The sequence below is a fragment of the Balaenoptera ricei genome, chromosome 16 (assembly GCF_028023285.1).
Source record: "Balaenoptera ricei isolate mBalRic1 chromosome 16, mBalRic1.hap2, whole genome shotgun sequence".
Lineage (NCBI taxonomy): Eukaryota > Metazoa > Chordata > Mammalia > Artiodactyla > Balaenopteridae > Balaenoptera > Balaenoptera ricei.
The window spans coordinates 34,982,911-35,005,174 of record NC_082654.1 but is presented as its reverse complement, the minus strand read 5'-3'; the positions used below and the strand labels follow the sequence as shown (position 1 = coordinate 35,005,174).

The following is a 22,264-nucleotide window of genomic DNA, read 5'->3' as shown; positions in this document are numbered from 1 at the left end:
ACAGTGCTAAATCACCCTTTTCTTCTACGAAACTATCAGCACCTCCAACTCAGGGCTATTTCCTTTTCCTCACTCTCCCACACAGCACCAACCGTGGTGAATTAGATCTGATTAGCCTTCACTGTACAACTAATTTCACAAAATCATTCCAATGAGAACTGCAAGCACCACTCCTGTTACGGCAGTTACAACAGATCCCTGAAAAATGACCTTGAAAAGCAGATGACATCCCTCCCAGAGATGTTAGCATGAGGCAGGACCTGAGCTCCCAACGAAAAACCTGGTGTCTTATAAATCAGATATGAACCAGGGGAAGTGGCTAACGATACTAGATAGAGTATAATTCTAAGGTACTATGGTAATTATGGAGTAGAATTTTGTTCCTTGTCCTAAAAAACAGACATAAAAGTATTTTACACAAATTAGAGGTCCCAATACATTACAAAGAATATATATAACACTTTAGGTACAACTCCATTGCAGCATAAATTTTTAATTTCTGCACTTAGCATGGTTACTACACATTATATGCCCACTTAAAATTTTTGCTACCCTTCTATGAATTCTGTTACAGGTGGGGAAAATTTAGATGGTGTAAACCTCTTCAAGCTGTACTGGGAAAACTTTAGTGGTGGTGCCTCTCTTTTCTCTTGATGAACTTTCTCAGTGAGCTCAGGCATTTAAAGCTCACAAACCTGGGACTTCCCTGGTGGCGCAGTGGTTAAGAATCCGCCTGCCGATGCCGGGACACAGGTTCTAGTCCTGGCCTGGGAAGATTCCACAGGCCGCAGAGCAGCTAAGCCCGTACGCCACAACTGCTGAGTCTGCGCTCGAGAGCCCACGAGCCACAACTACTGAGCCCGCATGCCACAACTACTGGAGTCAGTGCTCCACAACAAGAGAAGCCACCGCAATGCGAAGCCCGCACACTGCAGCGAAGAGTAGCCCCCGCTCACCGCAACTAGAGAAAGCCTGCGCACAGCAACGAAGACCCAACACAGCCAAAAATAAATAAATAAATAAAAATAATAATTAGTATAAAAACTTAAAAAAAAGAAGTCTTTCATTCTACTTTAAAAAAATAAAAATAAAACTCACAAATCTCTAGTTTGGGATTGGCAGATATAAACTACTATATATAAAATAGACAAACAATAAGATCCTACTGTATAGCACAGGGAACTACATTCAATATCTTATAATAACCTATAATGGAAAAGAATATGAAAAAGAATATATATATCTAAAAAACTGAATCACTTTGCTGTACACCTGAAACTAACACAACATCGTAAATCAACTATACTTCAATGAACACAATTTACAAAAAAAAAAACTCAGAAGATCTCTGAACACAGTTCAAAGGTGAGTAATCATTTATTTTTAAAAGGAGCCATAGTGGCACCTAAATTAGTGAAGATGATTTATAGTTGTCAGAGACTGGAAAATAATCTGATTCCCAAGTTCTATTTGTTTTCTTTGCTCTTTCTTCCCACCAAAAGCTCAGCGATGTTCTTTGTGGGCTGGGGCGAGGAACAGAGAGAAGAAACAAAAGGGTAACCTAAACAGGTGGATCTGGAAGCCAGGAAGGGCCACCATGGTCCTCGGTCCAGAGGGAGAGAAAAACAGTACTGGGTTCAACAGGGACTATCTCTTCTTCCTAACAGTAATATGTGTCAAAAATACTTAGGTCCATAAAAATGCCTTCATAAATCCTGCCTGAATGGGTTCAAAGCAGCAACACACAACACAGTGCATACAATATTTCCTTATCAGTAAAATCTAAACATGCAAATTGAACTTACCTTATAGAATTTGATAATATCTTCCTTGGTAAGTGTTTTTAAATAGGCAACTTCCATATTATCTGAAAAAGTAATCAAACAAGAATTTACAATATTTTCATTTTAAGTATCCCAGAATACTACACTAAATGACAATATACTTCACTCCAACACTCTTAAGAATCCATCTTTTTGAGTGATCATCTGCTCCTGCAAGTAGTAAGGGAATAAATTTCAAGTAAAAAGTAAGAGGATATCATGTCTCTCTAGTCATGAGCTGTTGGGTCTTGGGCTAGTCACTTCAACTTTTCTGAGCCTCAGTTTCCTCATCTAGAAATTGGGGATAACAACTACTTAACTGACAATAACACAATACCAGGGGCACAGGGCAAATGCTCAATAAGTGGTAGGTACTGGGTTGGCCAAGAAGTTCGCGCAGGTTTTTCCGTAACATCTTAACGGAAAAACCCGAACGAACTTCTTGGCCAACCCAGTACTATTAACGGTGAATCCAACTGCTAGAAAAATTACAGGTAAGGAAACAGAGGCCCAAAAAATGTGACTTGGCCGAGATCTTTGGCTTGCTGGTGTTACAATGAGAACACAACCCAACTCTTTCTGACTTCTAGTGTAGCTGAGCGCACTCCATTGTTAAGCTCTGTTCTAAGAAAGGCAAAAGGAAGCTGGTAAGCAGGACCCTTTGGGGAGCACAGCTCTCCCAAATCTAAAAGCACTGACAAATTTTGGGAGATCCCTAAAGGAAAACATTTGAACCCCTGTGCCTCCAGGGCAGCGCCTGTCTCAAGAGAGTTCAATTTGCACATCTTCCATTTAGAGTTATGAGAAATACCTACATATCTGTGCTCAGAGCCTCAGGGGCGTACTGAATGAACACAACAAGTGAAATCAGATTTATTATTAGTGCATTATTATGAGATACAGATAGACCCAGCTCTAGTTCAGAGAAGGAAAAAAAAAAAGATAAAGTTTCTACTAGGAAATCATTGTTACATTAAATAAAGGTTCTTTAGAGGTGGTATGCCTCCACCCCCATCCCAAATCGTACTGGAACATCACTTACAAAACAAATACCATTTTGTAGAATGGCATCAATGTCCTCAAATGTTTTACTTACATGCCATGAATGTTGGGGCCCTAATTTTGCCTTACCTCTGTCAAAATTGTATTGCTGGGAGATGATTTCCCCCCAGTATTTAGCACACTCTGCAGACAGTTTCTTTGGTTTGTCTAGTCGACGAATCGCTAACGCTTGGATGTGTTTTTGGAAGGCCTCTTCTGTCATGTCCTCTATGGACTTTTCCATGGTAATTAAGAAAGCTTCCACTCGGCTTTCTAGGTAGTGAGGTGGCTTTTCCGACTGGATGATGAACCGTAAGCCCTGTATGCCATTGGCTCGGCGTGGCCCGCTGAAGACAATATAGCCTGAAACGCAAACACCAGCCAGTGAGGATCTTGGCATTTGAGACATGGGTCACTTTTAATCTTTCAAAAATTATCCTGTCAGAGCAAATAAAATCTACTTTAGGGCTTCATATTATTCACCTCTGAAGAAATGAGCTATTAAAATATCTTCAGTTCCTAAGCACAGGGCAGAAGAGCTCTCTGAAGAATAGTTAGCAATTTGGAGAGAAAACCCTTGTTCATCTTTCAAACTCAATATTCCCAAGCTCCTCCCTGTCTGCTAGTTAATCCCCTTCAATCCATGTTAAAGTTATTCTCATCCCTATGAAATGCTGGACTCATTTTCATCCCCTAACCATTGTCCTAGCTGGGCTTCCTTTCACATCCAAGCTCCTTATGTGAACTTGCCGCCACTATTGCGTTTCTTGCTAGATAACCCATTCCTGGACCAACTCCATTCAGACTGCAAACCTTTAGACCAAGTAACTGAAGGTCATACTTCCATTGTCACCTTGTGAGCTCATACACTACCTACCGTCTACATCTTTCCTAAACAGCGTTCGTGGCTTGCCTTCTCCAGCTGCTCTGCCTCAAAGCACACCTCCCTACCTTCAGCATAGCCTTTAGAGTTTGAACACTCTTAGTAGCATTTGCCAAACTGTACTAAAATTATTCCTTACAGGTCTGCATTCCTGACTAGATTGTGAGCTCCATGAAGGGAAAGACCATCCATAACTTATCCATTTTTGCTGTCCAGCATCTACCACTGTGGTTATTTAAAAAAAGATTGTTACTTGGGGACACTCACCCAAATCCTTTTTCATTGGTTATTCAAAGTACATTACTGGGGCTTGTTTCTTTCCTTAATTGATCAAACCTGTAAGGATCTCCAAGGCTTTTAACAGTGCCTAGAACTCTGCCGAAACAATTCCTCAACAGACACTTACTGAGTACCTTCTATGTGCCCCAGGCTTGGGAAACAAAGATGAACAAAAGAAAATACCTGCCCCCTCAATGAACCCAAAATTCAGTAAATCTAAGCTTCTGTGGATGGCTTGCTTCCCACCTTGTCACCCATAACAGACTTCCCTTAGCATCCCACCCAAAATGACCTTTTTATAGACTCGTATGTAATGTAAACACAGTATCATCTCCTTAAGAACTGCTCTAATGTCCATGAGATGTTAACTGCTTATCTTCTAGAAGCGGATTCCCCACAAACAAGGCTTTCACAGTCTTTCTGAGTAGAGCATGCCTGAAGCATCATGCTAGGGGACTGTACATGTGGAGAATGCTCTCGAGGACAATGGCTGTTCCTCAAGGACTGAGGTATCCTGCCATCCCCTGCTTCCCCCTCACCCAGCTGTTCCTTGGTGCGCAGGGTGTTGAAGCACGGCTCGGAGATGATCTGACAGAAGAGCTCCAGAAACATGTTCTCCGAGGTGCTCTGCATGTCTGTTTGGTAGTATATCTCGATGCCACAGTTATTGTGAACTTCATTCCTCTGCTGATAGACAAACCATCCTCCTAGGAAGTTTCAAGAAGACAGCAACACGTTCAAAAATTTATTTAGGGTTTAATAAAGTTACTGTTTTGTTTGGCTGTTATGAAGTTGTTCAGTTTGGTTGGTGTCTTTTGGCAGTTCCAAACTATTACAATTAATTCATTACGAATGTGAAACTCAACTTACCCAAGGGAATCCTAATACAGTGACCTGTACTTGGTAGGCCCTCGATAAACACTCACTGACTTTAAAGGGCAAAACACTTATAAAAAACCCATTTTATGACTAAGTATTAATGCTAGATGAGATCCATAGTTAATGAAATCTACAATGTAGTGTACATACTAGATTAGAACTAGCTAATATCTATAAGAACTTCAACAGAAATATTACCTATGTTTTAATAACCATACAAAACAATTTTTAAATTACTAGTTGTGCCATTATCTATTTAGCATTCTATTCCTAATATTGTTTACCAACACCCACACTGAAGGTCAATTCACAAATTTACACAAATGTGCACAATGCTTAGAGATGACTTAGCCTAACACCTTACTTTAGAGATGAGGAAACTAAGACCCTGAGAAGCGGGGTGACTTGTCCAAGGACACAAAGTTGGATGGTGGAGAGCTAAGACAAAAACTCAGATATGCTGATCAAGTATTCATCAAAGTTATAAACAGATGGCCATGCTTTATGATCTGATAACTATTTCATGAGCAGTAAATGTGACTAAGCAAATACACAGTGTTTAGTCATTGCCTGATGACCATGTGCTATGGTTTTTGAATGGCAGTTTGTTCATTCATTCAATCACTTGTTCTTTCAGCTGTACCGAGCAGCTTGTGGGATATTAGTTTCCCAACCAGGAATCAAACCAGGGCCCTAGGCAGTGAAAGTGCAGAGTTCTAACCACTGGACCACCAGGGAATTCCCTTGAATGGCAGTTCCTGATTCTCCCTCTCTGCCATGCTGCGGTGACTGAGGAACAAACTAAGTGAAGTTTGAAAGTAACCATTACCAGGTCTGTAATGACTGGCCATGCAGAATAGCAGTGCTGTGCTCAAAGTGTCTTTGAGCATTCAACAAAGAGATCCTGAGGTAATGCTTTAGTAGCTACTCAAGTGAGCCAGACACAGACCCCAGCCTTAGGAAATGTATAGCCTAACAGGGGAGATGGAGATGCACTTCAATCCCAATACAAGAGAAGAAGTGCTGAGTAGGTTAAACAAGGAAAGGTTCAGAAAACCTGTGCTGGGGGGTCAGAAGAGGAAGTGATTACTTTTAGAAAAAGGTTAGAGAAAAAAATCAATGCTTCTCATCCCTGGTCTAACATACTTCCCACCATACAATTCTGAACAATATTAAAAATAATGCTTAATGAGTTCTAGATCAAAGGAAACCACTGTTAATGTAAAAGTAACCCAACATTGGGCTTCCCTGGTGGCGCAGTGGTTGAGAGTCTGCCTGCCAATGCAGGGGACACGGGTTCGAGCCCTGGTCTGGGAGGATCCCACATGCCGCAGAGCAGCTGGGCCCGTGAGCCCCAACTGCTGAGCCTGCGCGTCTGGAGCCTGTGCTCCGCAACAAGAGAGGCCGCGATAGTGAGAGGCCCGCGCACCGCGATGAAGAGTGGTTCCCGCTTGCCGCGGCTGGAGAAGGCCCTCGCGCAGAAGCGAAGAACCAACACAGCCAAAAAATATAAATAAATAAATTCCCTCCGAAAAAAAAAAGTAACCCAACATTGCAAACTCCAATATATTATTATCAATTCTTTATATTAATTCCTTATCAAATATGCATGCAATGAATACATGGTGTTATCTGCACCTGTGAGTCTTCTGCCAAAGACTCCTATGCACTCCTAATTCTGATTTACATTTTTTATAAATAAATTTTATTTCATGCTTCACAGTCAACATTTCTTTAGTTTTGTGATTTTTTTCCTAACTCCTCTACACTCAATTACCAGTCAATTCCAGTATCATTCTCTTCAAAATAATTGCCTACCTCCAATTTTACCTCTCTGGCACTCCTACAGATAATTTTCCTGCAGAATTATCTACCTTTAGCTATAAATAGTAGAGGATCCCAGTAGATCTTTACCATAAAACTATATATTATCATCCAAGTGACTTCAACCCATCTGTAATCACACACAATATTATCTCAAAGTAGTCCATTACCAAAGATATAACATTTCCACTTACTGTCAGGGAGCTGAACTTCTCTATACCGAACCAGCTGACTTGGAAGGAGAGGTTTTGTATGAGCATGTTCAATAAGGGTGTCTTCGACCATCTGCATAACTCCTAATGCAGCCTGTGGAAGAAGATAGGTCATAGCACATTACAAATCACAAATGTATCTTGATTAGACAGTAGTCCATGCAATATGAAACAACATGCTTGTGAAACAAACTAACCTAGTTTATCATAAAAGTGGATTTTTAAATCTTAAATACATTTGATCCTGTTCAAATGGATAAAAACTGAACTCATCAATTTGCAATAGAGTCAGTATGGTAGTAGTGAAGAGAAACAGAGACCCAGACAATCATCAGCACTGATCTCGATTCTGGGGAAAAGGCACTGCCAAAGCTGGAGAGGTTATTGCTGATGGAAAGGTGGTCCTAAGTCAATGACCCACACCACAGACACCTGGGGTTATAGCAAAGCAAAGGAGGTAAGCATGAGGCTTTATTCTGAATAAAACTGACCTGGGGAAGAATACTGTCTCAGCCACTTATTAGCACCTGACCTTGGCATATTGTTTTGGAGGCAATATAACAGAGTGGTAGAGAGTGTGGGCTCTTAAGACAGACTACCAAGGGAATCTGGAATGCTTTCCACATGCTAAACACTTGGAATGTACTATTTAATTTAATCCTTATAAGTAATTTTACCGATAAGGAAACTGAGCATAGAGAGATTAAGACGTTTTTAGAAGATTACATAACTTGTAAGCGGAAGAGTCAAGATTTGAATCCAGGCTGATTCTACACCATGTGCTCTTATCCACTACACAGTCCTGCTGTCCTACAGAGTAGGGATAATTATTCCCATTTCCTTCAATGATTGCACGAAGCAGGCAAAAACAGAGGAGACAGCTGTGAAAGTAGGTCCACAGTTAACCATGATCATTCTGCTCCCCCTATACCCTCCCCTACCTTCCTGCATAGGGCAGGGAAGCCTGAATCAACACTAATGTGCTTATACAGCCACACTGTGGTGGTTAGTTAGTAATCTTAGACCAACTAGGGTAAAATTTTCTCTTGCAATGATGCATAAAAGATTATTGCTAAAACCTCAATCCCCCACCTGCTTTGTTATGTTTCCATGGAGAAGGGCTTCAATGTGCAGCCGTGACAGGAGCTGAGGTATGAAGGCCTTAAGGCGAGGAAGGGTAACATCTGTAAACAAGTGTAAGAAATAGTAAGCTCTACCTATAAGGTTTTTTTAAAAAAAACTCTGAGATAATTTGAGACTTACAGAAGAGTTGCAAAAATATTACAGGGAGTTCCTATATACCCTTCACCCAGTTTTCTCTTACGTTAACATCTTTAACAACCACAGGATGATGATCAAAACTAAGAAGTTAACACTGGGACAATACTATTAACTAAAATACAGACTTTATTTGGATTTCAGGTTTTCCACTAATATCCCTTTTCTGTTCCAGGATCTAATCCACAATCCCACCTTGCATTTAGTTGTCATGTGTCCTTAGTTTCCTCCAATCTGTAACAGTTCCTTGGTCTTTCCTTGCCTTTCTATGACCTTAAGATTTTTAAGCAGTACTGCTCAGTTATTTTATAGAATGCCCTTTATTTGGGCTTGTCTAGTGTTTTCTCATGCTTAAATTGAGCTTCTGTATTCTTAGAAAGAATACCCCAGAGGTAATATGTCTTTCTCAGGGCATCAAATCGGGGGCACATGATGCTGTTACGCTGTAATACTGGTGATGTAAACACTGACCACGTGGTTATAGTGCTGTCTGCCAAGGGACTGTTTTAATCTTTTGGTTATAATTAAGTAACTCATGTATGCTCTACAAGCAATTAGGAAAAGCCACTCCACCAATGCCTTCTTTCCCATTATAATTTTTAAATATTTACTTTGGAGGAAATACTTTGAGACTACACAAATATCTTGTCCTTACTTAACTTTTACCCACTAATTTAGCATCCAGCGGTGGATACTGCCTGTATCAATTATTATTATGGAATCCTAATAGTGAATTTTCCATTCCTCTCATTACTTTTACATGTACTGATTTAATTCTTCAGTAAAGAAGAGTTGTCCCTTCTCCATTAGGACACCATACTAATAAATGCTACAATGGATGCTAAAATTAGTGAATAAAATTTAAAGAGAGACATAGGAAGGGAATTAACAAGTGCTTACTATGCATCAGGCATTTTATAGATGTTATCTTATAAACTATAAATTATGTGCTATTATCCCCATTTTAAAGGTGAGAAAACTGAAGTTAAGAAAATGTAAGTTTCTTGTCCAAAGTCATCAAGCTAGTAAGTGGCAGAGCTGCATTTGAATCTGAGTCTAATTCCAAAATGCATACCCATCCCACTCCACTGCACTGCCCTAGAAGTCCCCTTCACTAGACCCCCTCAGCTCTCTCTGCAGACTTCTGTAACAATACTCAGTCTCTTTGCCTCTACAAAAAACAATCTGTTTTACATTTATGCTTTGCCACTAGACTGGAGCTCCTTGATCCAAGAAACCCCACCTAATTGATCATTTTTTCATCTCAAGCACCTGCAGTCTGGCGCCTGGTGCATAGCAGGCAGTCAGTAAATGCTGTTGGACCACACTGAATTCTGAGGTTCTTGCTACCCTGGCACCTGGATAGCTGACAGATGTAGAGTCACGGGGGAGCCAGCCTCTCATATTGAGTTGTGTCCAGATTAAGCCATGTTGGCATTACCGGATTATTGATGAATATATATATCAAAACAGAATGATTATTAGAGCAGAAAATTTCAACCGAAAAAGTGCTAACTTTCTCTTTATAAAACACATTTTAGGAAGGCATCACATGCTTATGTGAAACTTTAGAACTAATTCTGCTTACAATTCATATACCATCTGACCCAGAATCTAACAAAGGGGGTGGGAATCCCCAAATCTCTGCTCTTGGATCATGCTGAATGCAGGTTCGGTTTCTTGAAAATGTATTTAAAATCAATTTGTGGTATTTTTTTAAAAAGGTAAAATTCCTGCTGTTACAACCAGATGTGACTCATAATCATTTTGCAAAGAAAGGTGTATTAACTGTCCAGATTAAAAACGTATCTGTTCTAGTTAATGAATTTTATAATCTATACGCCTACTCAACCAATAAAATAATGACCTTCAATACCTCACTCTTGATTTGTCACTAAAGTCATCAAAGGCGTAGTGATACATAATAAGTAAGGACTTGTCATAAAAGATCATTAAAAATTCAACACTTCTTTTTTCTTATTGCTGAGCATGTAGGAAGAAAGATTAATTGGTAAAGTAATGCTGAGAAGTGGAAAGATAAAACAATAATAAAGGGTAATATTGGTCTATATTCTTTCCAACGAAACAACCCTGAAAGTAATTTCATTCCATTGAATAGACATTCATTAGACACACACTGAGGGCATAATATACTAGATACTAAATAAAGAGGATAAAAGGAAGGCATAATTCACTGCCCTTGAGGAATTTAGGACTTTAAAGCAAAAGCTCTGAAAACTAGATTTAAGATTTTAGGAAAAAAGCAACAAAAGATGACTCTTCAGGCTTTACATATTTTCCATTTTTTAACCAAACTGAATATATCTAAAAATGCCTAAGCATTCTTTCTGTGTGATAAGACTTTCAAGCTCAGCCCTTTTTTCCTTTTCTGAAAACTTCAATATTAACAAGGTAAGTGCTTGGGTCAAAACACTGTCATCTGCAAAAATCTATGAACAGTAATAAGTGACTGTTGTGGGTCCAGGATGAAAACAGCAAATGTGGTTAAACTGCCTGAATACAAAAGCCACTTCAAAGGCCACCACTGCTTTTGTAAAACAAAAACAAAAACAAACAAACAAAAAACCAAAAAACAGTGTGCACAGCTGGCTTTAATGGAACTACAAGTTATTAGAAAGCATAAACACTAGGTAATAGGATAAACCAAAATGATTTTAGAAAAAAATGAAGAAAGCATTAGGCTATCAGTAGAAAGAGTCTCACCATCCAGGGCTTCTTTCAATTCATCTTTAGTCCAGGCCACTTCAGTCATCAGCAAGCGGAGGTAGTACATGGCGTGCTGGTGTGGCTGTTCAGCTCGGAAATTGTTAAGAGATCGCATGTACTAGTGAAGGGAGACGTGGGTTTGTTAATTTTATCGATCTTTTTAAAATCATTTCAAAAGGTCAGCTATAATCAAACTTCATTTTGCATAAATGATGTGTTAAATGGGACGCAGGGATATCTGCTTCATCCTCCTTTTCGAAGTTATGTAATTTAGAATGGGACTTACTCTTCTCTTCCTTCTGATACTTAAACTAAAGAGCATGCTTTTTCTTTTTTCTTTCTTTTCTTTTGAAGTCTTATTTTTTTTTAAAGTAATTTTTTTGTTTTTTGGCCCCATAATTAAGAAATGTAAAGTTAAAGAAATGTAAAATGTAAAATTCTGAGAACAGAACTTCAATTAAATTCAATTAACATATATGTTCCTTATAACACCAGAAATAGTATCAGGAGTGAGGTGTGTACACTGAGTCTTAAAAATGATTGCAGACTTCCCTGGTGGCGCAGTGGTTAAGAATCCGCCTGCCAATGCAGGGGACACGGGTTCAAGTCCTGGTCCGGGAAGATCCCACATGCTGCGGAGCAACTACACCCGTGTGCCACAACTACTGAAGCCCACGTGCCTAGAGCCCATGCTCTGCAACAAGAGAAGCCACCACAATGAGAAGCCCACACACCGCAACGAAGAATAGCTCCCGTTCACCGCAACTAGAGAAAAGTCCGCGTGCAACAACGAAGACCCAATGCAGCCAAAAATAAATAAATTTAAAAAAAAACGATTGCATGTTGTATTTTCAAAAGGTTTTTTTTTTTTTTGCCATACTGCATGGCATGAAGGATCTTACTTCCCCGACCAGGGATCAAACCTGTGCCCTCTGCAGTGGAAGCTTGGAGTCTTAACCACTGGACCACCAGAGAAGTCCTGAGCATACTTTTTCTTTGTCCAGGCTGCTGCTTTACCCCCAGCATCTGACATATACTCTAAGTACCTTCACTACGGGATCTCTTTTATCCCTCAGAAAGTTATCCCCAGTTTTCAAGGCCTCCAACTCTTGGCATCCTTTAATTCTTCACCATAAGGTCATCCCAAAAGTCTCTCTAAGCAAGCAACATGGATATGTATATATATAAAATACTGAATCTTGATTTGAAAACTGATGATAATTTCTTTGGGTGTACAATGAAGGTCATAGTTTGGCTTTTAAAGTAGGTATCCATCCCATATTTCCATTATTGGGCCAACCATGAGTTGAATTTAAGTGGAAGATACATCAAGCCTAAATAGTCTGCCCTAATGTGACCAAGGCTGTCATGGAAGGCTGAGGTCCCTGCCTGCAGAATAGAGTGTTCTTTTCTTCCCCCCCTTTTAAAAATTAATTAATTAATTAATTAGTTAGTTTATGGCTGTGTTGGGTCTTCGTTGCTGCACGTGGGCTTTCTTTAGTTGCAGCGAGCGAGGGCTACTCTTCATCGCAGTTCACAGGCTTCTCACTGCGGTGGCTTCTCTTGTTGCAGAGCACAGGAGCTAGGCACGTGGGCTTCAGTAGTTGTGGCTCACGGGCTCTAGAGTGCAGGCTCAGCAGTTGTGGCGCATGGGCTTAGTCGCTCTGCGGCATGTGGGATCTTCCCAGACCAGGGCTCGAACCTGTGTCCCCTGCACTGGCAGGCGATTCTTAACCACTGAGCCACCAGGGAAGCCCTGGAGTGTTCTTCTTAAATGGAGACTGGATGAAACCTTCAAGGAGTCCCTGAAAGCCGCTAGGTCTACCTCAGGCTCCTCTCTGAAAGTCAGTGCTATCCTAGCTCTTAGGGCCTACAGAGAAGGGGGCCAGGTGTCCACCAGAGTCTCCCAGGCTTTCCTTCTGGACAGAGTATAGGATTTAGCAAAGATAGGATAAAATGACTGCTACAGGGTTATGAATGCTTCTTTTCCTCCTCGCCTCTTTTTCAAAAATGTTCATAATGTGGCAATATCACCTTATGAATAAAAAAATAAATTATAAAAATAAGTTGAGAAAACTTACTGCCTCCTTGATAATTTCAAATCTTTTTTCATCAATCTCAAAGGTAGCCATTTTCTCAATGATCTTCTTTAGCAAAATTGGCTGCTTGTCATTATAACCTTTCACCGAGAGCTACGGAAAGAGTTCAGGATATTAAAAGTCTAAAATTAACATGAAACACCTTCAATTTGACTTTAAAACATGTAGAAAATCCCCAAACCAGGTGTATCAAAATAAAAATAAAACAAGAAATTAAATGAATTTCATTTCTCATAAATATAGTTCAACACTTAGGAAGATAACATTGACCATCTTTATTTACTAATATCCTAAAGCATATGCTTTTCCTAAACAAAAACAATAGCAGAAAAACCTACCTGGTGCCAAACTATGGCAGTACACACTATATATCATCAAAATTCAAGTTCTCATTAAATCAAAATTAATTATAGAATGTGTTCTAAATTTAACCTTCAAAAAGAATTTCTAAAGAATGGCAGGCTTAAGATTTTTATAGTTGTGTTAAGAAGGTAAAAATCAGAGGGGAGGGTTACCTAGCCAACTACTGGATACGTCCCCAAATTGTTTATATTTAAATATTTAAAAAAATCATCTTTTAAGAAATCAGGAAGCCCCAATTTTGTATTATATGGCATTTTGCCACTTTTCTTGTTCAATGTTGCCCAATAATGGTCCATAGGTCTCACTACTTGCTTGTTTGATGAGTTCTGCTGATGTACCAAAAGCCAGTGGCAAAACAGATGTGAAGTAAGGATACACTCTATGTACTGTCTGGATTTTGCCTTAGGACAATTGACTTTAATAGTTTCTGAAAGCATAACATTTTGAAAAGCAGGGGAAGCCTATTATCACATTTCCTACTATTATATTGCCACATGGTGGCACCCACAGAAGTAGAGGATACACTGCAACTAGAATATCTCTGGACGCCTCTACCTTGTGAAAATTGATAGGCAAGAATCTCAGCAGGAGTGAAGGTCACTGCCCATGGAAAGCACATCATGTACTGTGGGAACTAGACTGACAACTAGCAGAAAGCCCATTTTGTCACAAATTAAAAATTATTTATTTTAATGGTGATATGCTACTAAAACTCAACAGCAAAAAATAAACCATAGATTATTACTTTTCTATTTGGATTTTATTTTGATCTCTGAGCTTCAAATTTCCCTGGACTCTGAGAATGGTTAGGTTATATACATTCTTATACATGAAACAAAAACTACCAGAAAAGTTACTTGTATGAAGAAAAAAAGTCACTGCAAAATCAATAAAATTTAAAAACCCTAAAACCTTTTGTATAGAAAGAGTACACAGTGCATGCTCTCATTTTAGTTGTTATGAAAACATACAATATATTTTTAAGAAAAGTGAAGATGAATTGTGCCAGAAGAGGGGTGTTAATTTGGAAATGAGATATAAGTTTGGAAACATAACAGAAACGGTTTCAAGAGAAAGGATCTAGTTATTTCTTGGGATGCATTTAATAATGTTTATCTTAAAACACACTTAAAAGTAGTTAATGATACATGCTACAAAATAAATTAAATGAAAATGTCAGACGTGTTTGAACACAGGAACTTTCTACTACTGTCAGCAGAAATAAAGAAGCTCATAAGTAAAATTCAGCACCACAACAGTAACTATGGGTATCTTTCACTTACAGATGTTAATATATTCAAATACATGGAAAGAACAACATGCTTTCAGGATTAATATGTTAAACATTTCATGCAAATGAACATGCAAATAAATGTAGCACAAATACATGTTCACAAGATGCACTAAACTCTACTAAATCATTTGTTAGTGAAACTAATACTAACTTGAGTTCTTCAATCATTAAAAAGGTGCAAGGAAAAAACCATCAATCTTCTTGTTTTAAAATGCAGAAGTTAATAGTTTTCCCAAGCTCAACATAATGCTTAAACGGTGTGACGCCTTTTCTTTCGTGTTCATTTTACTTACAAGTATTGCATTCATTCCTGATGCAATGCCATAGCTCAAACCTGAGAGGCGTGCTGCATATGTATACTCTTTTAAATCATCCTTCAATAACCTGATAAACAGGTATGTCATGTTGCAATGGAGAGGATCAGCATAAATGTAGCGACTAACAAAAAGAAAAACAAAAGAAATGCTTTGATACCTCAAGCAGTGGCATGGTAATGAAGAAACATGACCGAAGAGTATGAATATGCAGCCTCATGATCTGAATTTCTAGGGAAATAGTATAGGCCAACCTTCTGTTTTACAATGGCAGGAAGACTTCATTCTCTGTTGTCAAAGACCAAGACTTCAGATACAGAATGGGAGAGATCTAAACCTAAATCAGGGTCCAATTTTGTTTTGAGGAGAAAAATATGACAGTCTGATGAAAGATGTTTTAAAAAAAAAAGAAATCAAGGAAAATTTGCATAATATGAATGGTATATTGCTGAATACTTAAGAGTAAGAGCTAACTTAAAAATTAAATGATGCGAAAATATGATTAGTCACAAAAAAAAGAAATTAAACTCACACCCTCAATCAAAAATGCTTCCAGCAAATCAATATAAAAAATGTTGATGAGTGGAAGGCTCTAAGACGTGGGTACTTACATACATCCCATAGATGGTATTTTGGAGGTCATAGCTCAAGCCTGCTAGCTCTGCTGCATATGCATACTCGTTGAGTGAGTCTTTGAGGAGCTCAAGGTACAAATAGGCCATGTTACAGTGCAAGGGGTCCACATAAGCAAATGGGCTGGAAGAAAATGTTGACAGTAAAATAGCTGATTTATTACTTCCCAATGTGATATGGCCTTTCGAGATGGATCAAGGAACTGAACAGGGGTTAAAATAACTTCCTGAAGATACACTTTTAATTCCTGAATCTGACTCTTCTCATGAGGAAAAAAAACAAGATGTTTAAAAAAGAAGCTTGAAATATGCCATGTGTGCTGGTAGTGGTGAAGAGGGAGAAGGAATTGCTTACCCCAGATGGCGTGGTAGAACTGACAAGTTGGAAACACTGGGTAGGTAAGGAGGAGGAACAGGCCAAAACGCATGCCTACATTTAGGCTAATAGGACAAGGCATGGCTGATAGAGCTGATACAGCACGTGCATGTCCTCTTTCCCCCTCTAAGCAAGCCATACCCTTGGGGGACAGGAGGATGAGATTGAGAAGTTTGTGTGCTATGATTATATAAACTTAAAAGGGAAAAACTGAGACTTGAAAGAGAAAAACTAAGACCTGTGAAAATGTTAGCTTATCTCTGAGTTTCCTCCCAAGCCAAGAGACTGGAACACCGTCAGTAAAGTAATTGATAATATCCATCATACAACTACAGCCAGAACTAGGAAAAAATATTAAAACAGGAAAATTTTTAAGTGAGAAAGAGCAACAAAAGAGAGGAAATAATTACAGAGTGCAAGAGCTAAAGAGGACCACAGAGATGACCTAACTTAAATCTTCATTTCCCAAATAAGAAGCATCATTTTCCTCATGTCACCTGGGCTAGTAGCAGCAGAGTTAGAATTCAGATTTAAGTCAAATGACCTATTCATCTGACTATGTGACACTGCTTACCTTTATGAGAAGTAAAAGATTCCTTCATTCAACAAATATGTACTACATTCTCACTACAGTGCTAGGCACTTCTCTAGGTACTGGGAATAAAGAAGGAACAAATCAGGCAGAGTCCCTGACTTCACAGAGTTTAGAGCCTAGTTGGAAGAGACAAATAATAAATTTAAATATGATACATCAGGTGGTGATAGTGTTATGGAGAAAAATTATGCAGGGTAAGAGGAATAGGAGTGATGGGTAGTGGTGGTGGGACAGGAAGACTGCTAATTTACATAAAATTGTTATTAATAAATTAAACTGTTATTATTAAAATTCTTACTAATTATTAATCAAGGCCACTCTGAAAGGTGACATCTGGGTCCAGACCTGAAGGAAGCAAAGGAGCAAGCCCTGGGGATATCTGGGTGGAGAACTTTCCAGGCTGAGGAAACAGCCAGTACAAAGGACGTGAGGTAGCCTCGTGGCTTGGTTTGTTTGGCAGCAAATTAAAAGTTTCACTCTATCTATAGCACAGTAAATATAACCAATGCACTGACATCAGAGCCAGAAATTTTATCAAAAACTGATAATTAAGTAAAAATAGGGGTAAAATGCTTAGCTACAGAGAATTAAAATCAAAGAGAAAATTCTAAAGCTACACATTCTCCACCTGGCAAATCTAAATAACACTCTGTCATTTAATTTTTTAAGTATTATACATGATGAAGACTTCCTTCTTTAGTCAAATAGAAGGAAGCAGTTCAGAAACTTACTAGCACAACTCACAAAAGCAGCAAAACAAAAGAGAGTCCTTAAAAGGGCTCATCCCCACAGGCACCCTTAGGTGGAAGTGAAAAGCTAGAAAAAAACAAATGTGGGAGTTCAAAGTCATATGGATCAAGCTCAGAACGCAATTCCAAGAAGTGTCCTAAAATGCTGCATCCACAGCAGCTATGCTGGTGAATTGGAGAGGGTCCTAAACCAACTTTTAAAAGAGAACATGATTCAAGTGGAATGCTTATTAAATCCTGGTTCACTTGTTAATTTAAAACATATTATTTTGCAACCAGATGTTATATGCTTAAATATGGATCACAGAGTTTTAAAAACTGTACATATGCATAATATTATCCTATTTCTGAAAAGATTAAAAGGATATACACAAACAGAAAATTTATTTAAGAACGTACAAGAAACCTAATAGTGTTTGCCTCTAGAGAGACCAGAACACGGAGAGGGATTGGTGGGAAGCAGACATTTTAAATTCTGAGAACTATGCTAGGCAGTTTAGAGAACACAAACATGTCAAGTGGTCTCTCAAAAGGTATTCTGAAGCCAAATCATAGAAGCCAGATGGGAAAGTGTGACAAGCTGCTTAGAGTGTTAAAAATATCACCCTGAACTATCAAAAAATAAAACCAGCTTTGTAATGCTCTCTACCAATGGTAAGCCATAATCAGAAAGCCCATGTTTGATGTAAACAAACAAACAAGCAAAAAACAACACCAACAATCTCAGTGCAGCTCTAGATAATTTATGAATCTCATGTTGTAAATAATGTTTACATCTCTACAATCTCAACATACTTGTTCGTGAACTATTAACTTCCTACTTAAGAGATTCTTTTTCTCTTTTCTAAAACATTTAAAACACATCCAGCTTTAATTTCATGCCAAGCAAATCAAATAAAAATTAATGAAAAAGTTGATCATTATATTGAACATTGTTAAAAAATGATAGGTTTATTTTATAAACACAGACCACTGAATTTTAGAAATATAAAATTATAGAGTGCAAACTCACAAAGTAAAATTTGAATTGAGTGATAACATTATCACACAAATAAAATGAGACAGAGATAAACTAAAGATTTATACTGAGAAATCACTGCAACAGTAGCATTATTCATAAATTTTATTAAACATCTTCTACCAAGCCAGGAATAGAGAAAGCAATATCTGAGGGCTCCAGACAATTAAAGGGCTGGAAGGGATTCAAGATCATTTATTAACTACTACCTCTTCTTCTGGGCAAGTTCCAGGAATACAAAACCAAAACCACAACAAAAAAAAAACACCCCAAATTATTTAATCTTTCTTCAGTGAAACTTCTGGTGAGTCTACAGCCTTCCCTTAACAGGAAGGAGCAGCCTTCCTTTGTCTAGGCTAAAAAACTCTAATTCCTTTTATTTCCAGACATAGGTCCTTAAGGAAGCAAAGAAAACTTTCAGAAATGTAATTGTTGATTTTCATAGGAAGCTTTGTAGCTAGATTCATTTTACGTACCTGAAAAATTCAAAGTTGAGACAGGCCTTGGGCAAGAAAAACTTATCATCTTGTTTGAACCAGAGTTTGCTCATAGCTGTATCCTGTGATGGAGAAACAGTATGTTTAGGGAAATACAGGCACATTCAGCAAAAATCTTCAATCAAATCACTCTTCAAGAGGAGGAGGACAGAGGCAATAGCTGAGCTTTGTTCTGGAGAGACTGCTGACCCACGGCCTTGAAGCATACTCAGAGGGTCAGCTGGTGGGAAGCTGGAGAGGTGACTGGTGATTCCAGTAGTAGAGAGAAATCACCCTCTTAACAGCACCCTGGGTCAAAGAGACGGGGAGACAGTGGAGGAAGAGACAGACAGGTGAAGCCAATACCAACTGTCCTGTCCCTGTCTTTCTGGATGCAGGAGTCCTTGGGGGGTGGGTGTGTGGCAGCCAGCCACCAAAGTGGGCCACATGGATCCCTGCCTGCTGGAATTCACACCCTTGTGTGGTCCTCTCTCCTGCACTGGACCAGTGTTGGTCTCTGTCTGACCAACAGATTATGGCAGACGTGATGATACGACACTTCTGAGATTAGATTATAAAAGATACTGTGACTTCCACCTTGATCACTCATTTTCCCTCTTGGATCACTCACTTTGGGGTAAGCCAGCTGCCATGTCACGCTACTCTATGGAGAGACCCATGTACCGAAGAACTAAGGTCTGCCCAAAGCCACATAACTGAACTTGGAATAGAATCCTCCAGCCTTAGTTGAGCCTTCAGATGATCAAAGTCCTAGCCCACAGCTTGACCATAACCTGAGAGACCCTGAGCCAGAACTACCCAACTAAGCTACTTCCACATTCCTGTCCCTTGGAAACTGCATGAGATAAAATAAGTGTTTGTGGTTTTAAACTGCTGAATTTTAGAGTAATTTGTTATACCGCAACGGATAACTAACACAACCAAGGATGAACAAATAAGCCACTCCTTTGCCTCTCCACTCACTCATTCATACTATATTTTAAAAAGTCTTAGGGACTTCCCTGGTGGTCCAGTGGTTAAGAATTCGCCTTCCAATGCAGGGCATGCGGGTTCGATCCCTGGTTGGGGAACTAAGACCCCACATGCCGTGGGGCAATTAAGCCTGTGTGCCGCAACTACTGAGCCTGCGCGTCACAACTAGAGAGCCCGTGTGCCGCAACTACAGAGTCCATGCACTCTGGAGACCGCATGCCACAACTAGAGAGAAGCCCACGCGCTGCAACAAAGAGCCCACACACCGCAACGAAAGATCCCGCATGCCGCGAAGAAGATCCCACATACCACAACTAAGACCTGACGCAGCCAAATGAATTAAAAAAAAAAAGTCTTAAAGTTCACTTGAAACTACCTTGAAACTCTGACAAGAGATATAAATGGTTTAATGTTCTCCTTAGTTTATGCTAAGATGGCCTATTTAAAACAAACAAAAAATAAAAATAGGAGAAGTAAATAAGCTTTCTCTTTGAATAACCTAACCTATAACTCATTAAAATGTCATTTTTAAAGAAAAATGATTGTCTCATTTATAATCTAGTTGCTTGAGATAAATTAAATTTCATAGTCCTAAACACTAATTCTCATCTCATTGAGTTAATCTGAATGTTAGGTCATTTGAAGAAAAGGGAAAGAAAGATGTCTGTCTATGGTGGTAAGTTTAGAAAGAGTTAGTTTTAAAGTTTAGAAAAAAGGATGTGCTGTAATAATTTGATCCATTTTTCTACACAATCTACCCAAGGTGTGAAATAATGACATGAAAAGAACATTCTGAAAAAGAAAACCCCCTTCTCAGTCATTCTTCCCACTGGCTTATAACTCCATTAACTTCATATAGCGCTCTGTCAAAATGAGAAAGAATTGTTTTTAAGGGCAGGAAATCCAACAGCTTCCCCTGGATATGCTCTCTTCCAGGCTTTAGAGATTCTTTCTTATCTCTAACTTTCATGATGCAGCATAAATCTACTTCCTTATTGGGCCTTCAGTGAACATGGAAAAAAGTCCGCTTTCAATAGACTTGTAGTTACATTCCAGACTTACTATTTTATTGTCTGCAAAGAAAACAATTCCCTAGATTCTATGCTGTAGAGTAGTTTTGTTTGTTTTAAAATGTCTAGCCTTTTAATATTTCTTGTAGTTATTCTCTCTGCAACTTTTCTGTTATCTATAGGGTGTGAGCCCCGCAAATCAACATAGTACCAAATGCAAGAAACCATCTCTCTAGTCCCTTCTATGTAATAGGTCTGTCCCTTAAATTTAATATCAGTGATTAACATATTACCTTAATAAGAGAAGGGTATGGTGTTGCTTCTTTTTCTAATGATAAAATCTCAAAATCTGTAGGAATAAATTCATTCTTCGTTGGAAGTTTAAATTTCCCATTCAGATCAGCATTTTGCCATTTCTGGATGAATAGTGAAAAAACACACACACACACACACACAAAAGCAATTAGAATCTGATTTAAGAGTTTAAAACAGTCACATTGCTTAATATCTAGGCAAATAATAAGAGAATAAATGTCACACGGCATTCTCTTCCATCATATATAAAAAGGCTACTCCCAAGATCTATCAATGACTTTTCATAAAACTTGAATTGGAGTCTCTGGAACTAATCAAGGTTTTACACTTATCTATCTTTCCTCTTTACACATGTCTAAAATGACCAGTTGAGGTGAAGGAACAATCTGAGACTGTGGAACTCAGGCTAACTGGTCCATATGAAGATCATGTTTGCTCCAGCTCTTTAAAGAATGGAGAATAATCTGCACAGAGATAAATACCCACAACTGCTAGACAACAGGTCATTTAAAAGAGTTAAACTTTCAGCTACACTAAATTACTTGCATGTATGGCTTGAAAACGAGGTTAAAGGGGGCTTCTTTGACTTCAGCACTTCTAAAGGCCTGGTCTACTTCTCTCCCAGACGACCACATGCATTTTCAAGTGGACCGATATCTCAAGCATAAGGTTAAGGACAAAGTTGAGATTTAAATCTGGATTGTGGAACAGGATTGACACAACCTGCAGGTTGGATCTGTTCCATGGGCTACTTGCAAAAGCTAAGTGAGGCAGATCAGACCACGATTGATGAACTCTGATTTATAAGACTTTTCATTATTTAAAAAAAAAAGCAACCAACTGCCAATGATTCTGGGTTCAGTAATTTGGTCTCCAGCTCATGTGGCACAGCCTTGCAGCTCTTGTAGTTCTATTTTGGTCCCTGCATTTGTGTCTTTTGGCACTGGGATGGTGGGGATGTTGGCCATATTATTTATATGTAGCAACTTAAGTCCCCAGTATGGCTGACTTGTAGGGACTGGTAAACACTCAGCAAGTAATTTCACTGCTGAGCTTCCAGATCAATTTGTTTAAATTCCCATTT

The 22,264-nt window shown here is 38.8% G+C and overlaps 1 protein-coding gene across 2 annotated transcripts in view; it reads right to left on the bottom strand.

Annotated features, from left to right (window-relative positions):
• Window positions 1-22,264, bottom strand: part of IDE (insulin degrading enzyme) — a 111,504-nt gene that overhangs the window by 7,172 nt on the left and 82,068 nt on the right. Inside the window, exons 13-22 of one of the 2 annotated variants that reach the window (XM_059899491.1) lie at window positions 21,159-21,281; window positions 18,863-18,945; window positions 14,996-15,140; window positions 13,028-13,138; window positions 10,944-11,064; window positions 8,034-8,125; window positions 6,924-7,035; window positions 4,566-4,733; window positions 2,955-3,227; window positions 1,806-1,867 (exon numbers count right to left, since the gene is read on the bottom strand). In XM_059899491.1, coding sequence (XP_059755474.1) covers window positions 1,806-1,867; window positions 2,955-3,227; window positions 4,566-4,733; window positions 6,924-7,035; window positions 8,034-8,125; window positions 10,944-11,064; window positions 13,028-13,138; window positions 14,996-15,140; window positions 18,863-18,945; window positions 21,159-21,281 — 1,290 coding nt within the window. Of the gene's footprint in view, window positions 1-1,805; window positions 1,868-2,954; window positions 3,228-4,565; window positions 4,734-6,923; window positions 7,036-8,033; window positions 8,126-10,943; window positions 11,065-13,027; window positions 13,139-14,995; window positions 15,141-15,627; window positions 15,773-18,862; window positions 18,946-21,158; window positions 21,282-22,264 lie in introns of both variants that reach the window. The other variant, XM_059899490.1, reaches the window with a different exon arrangement.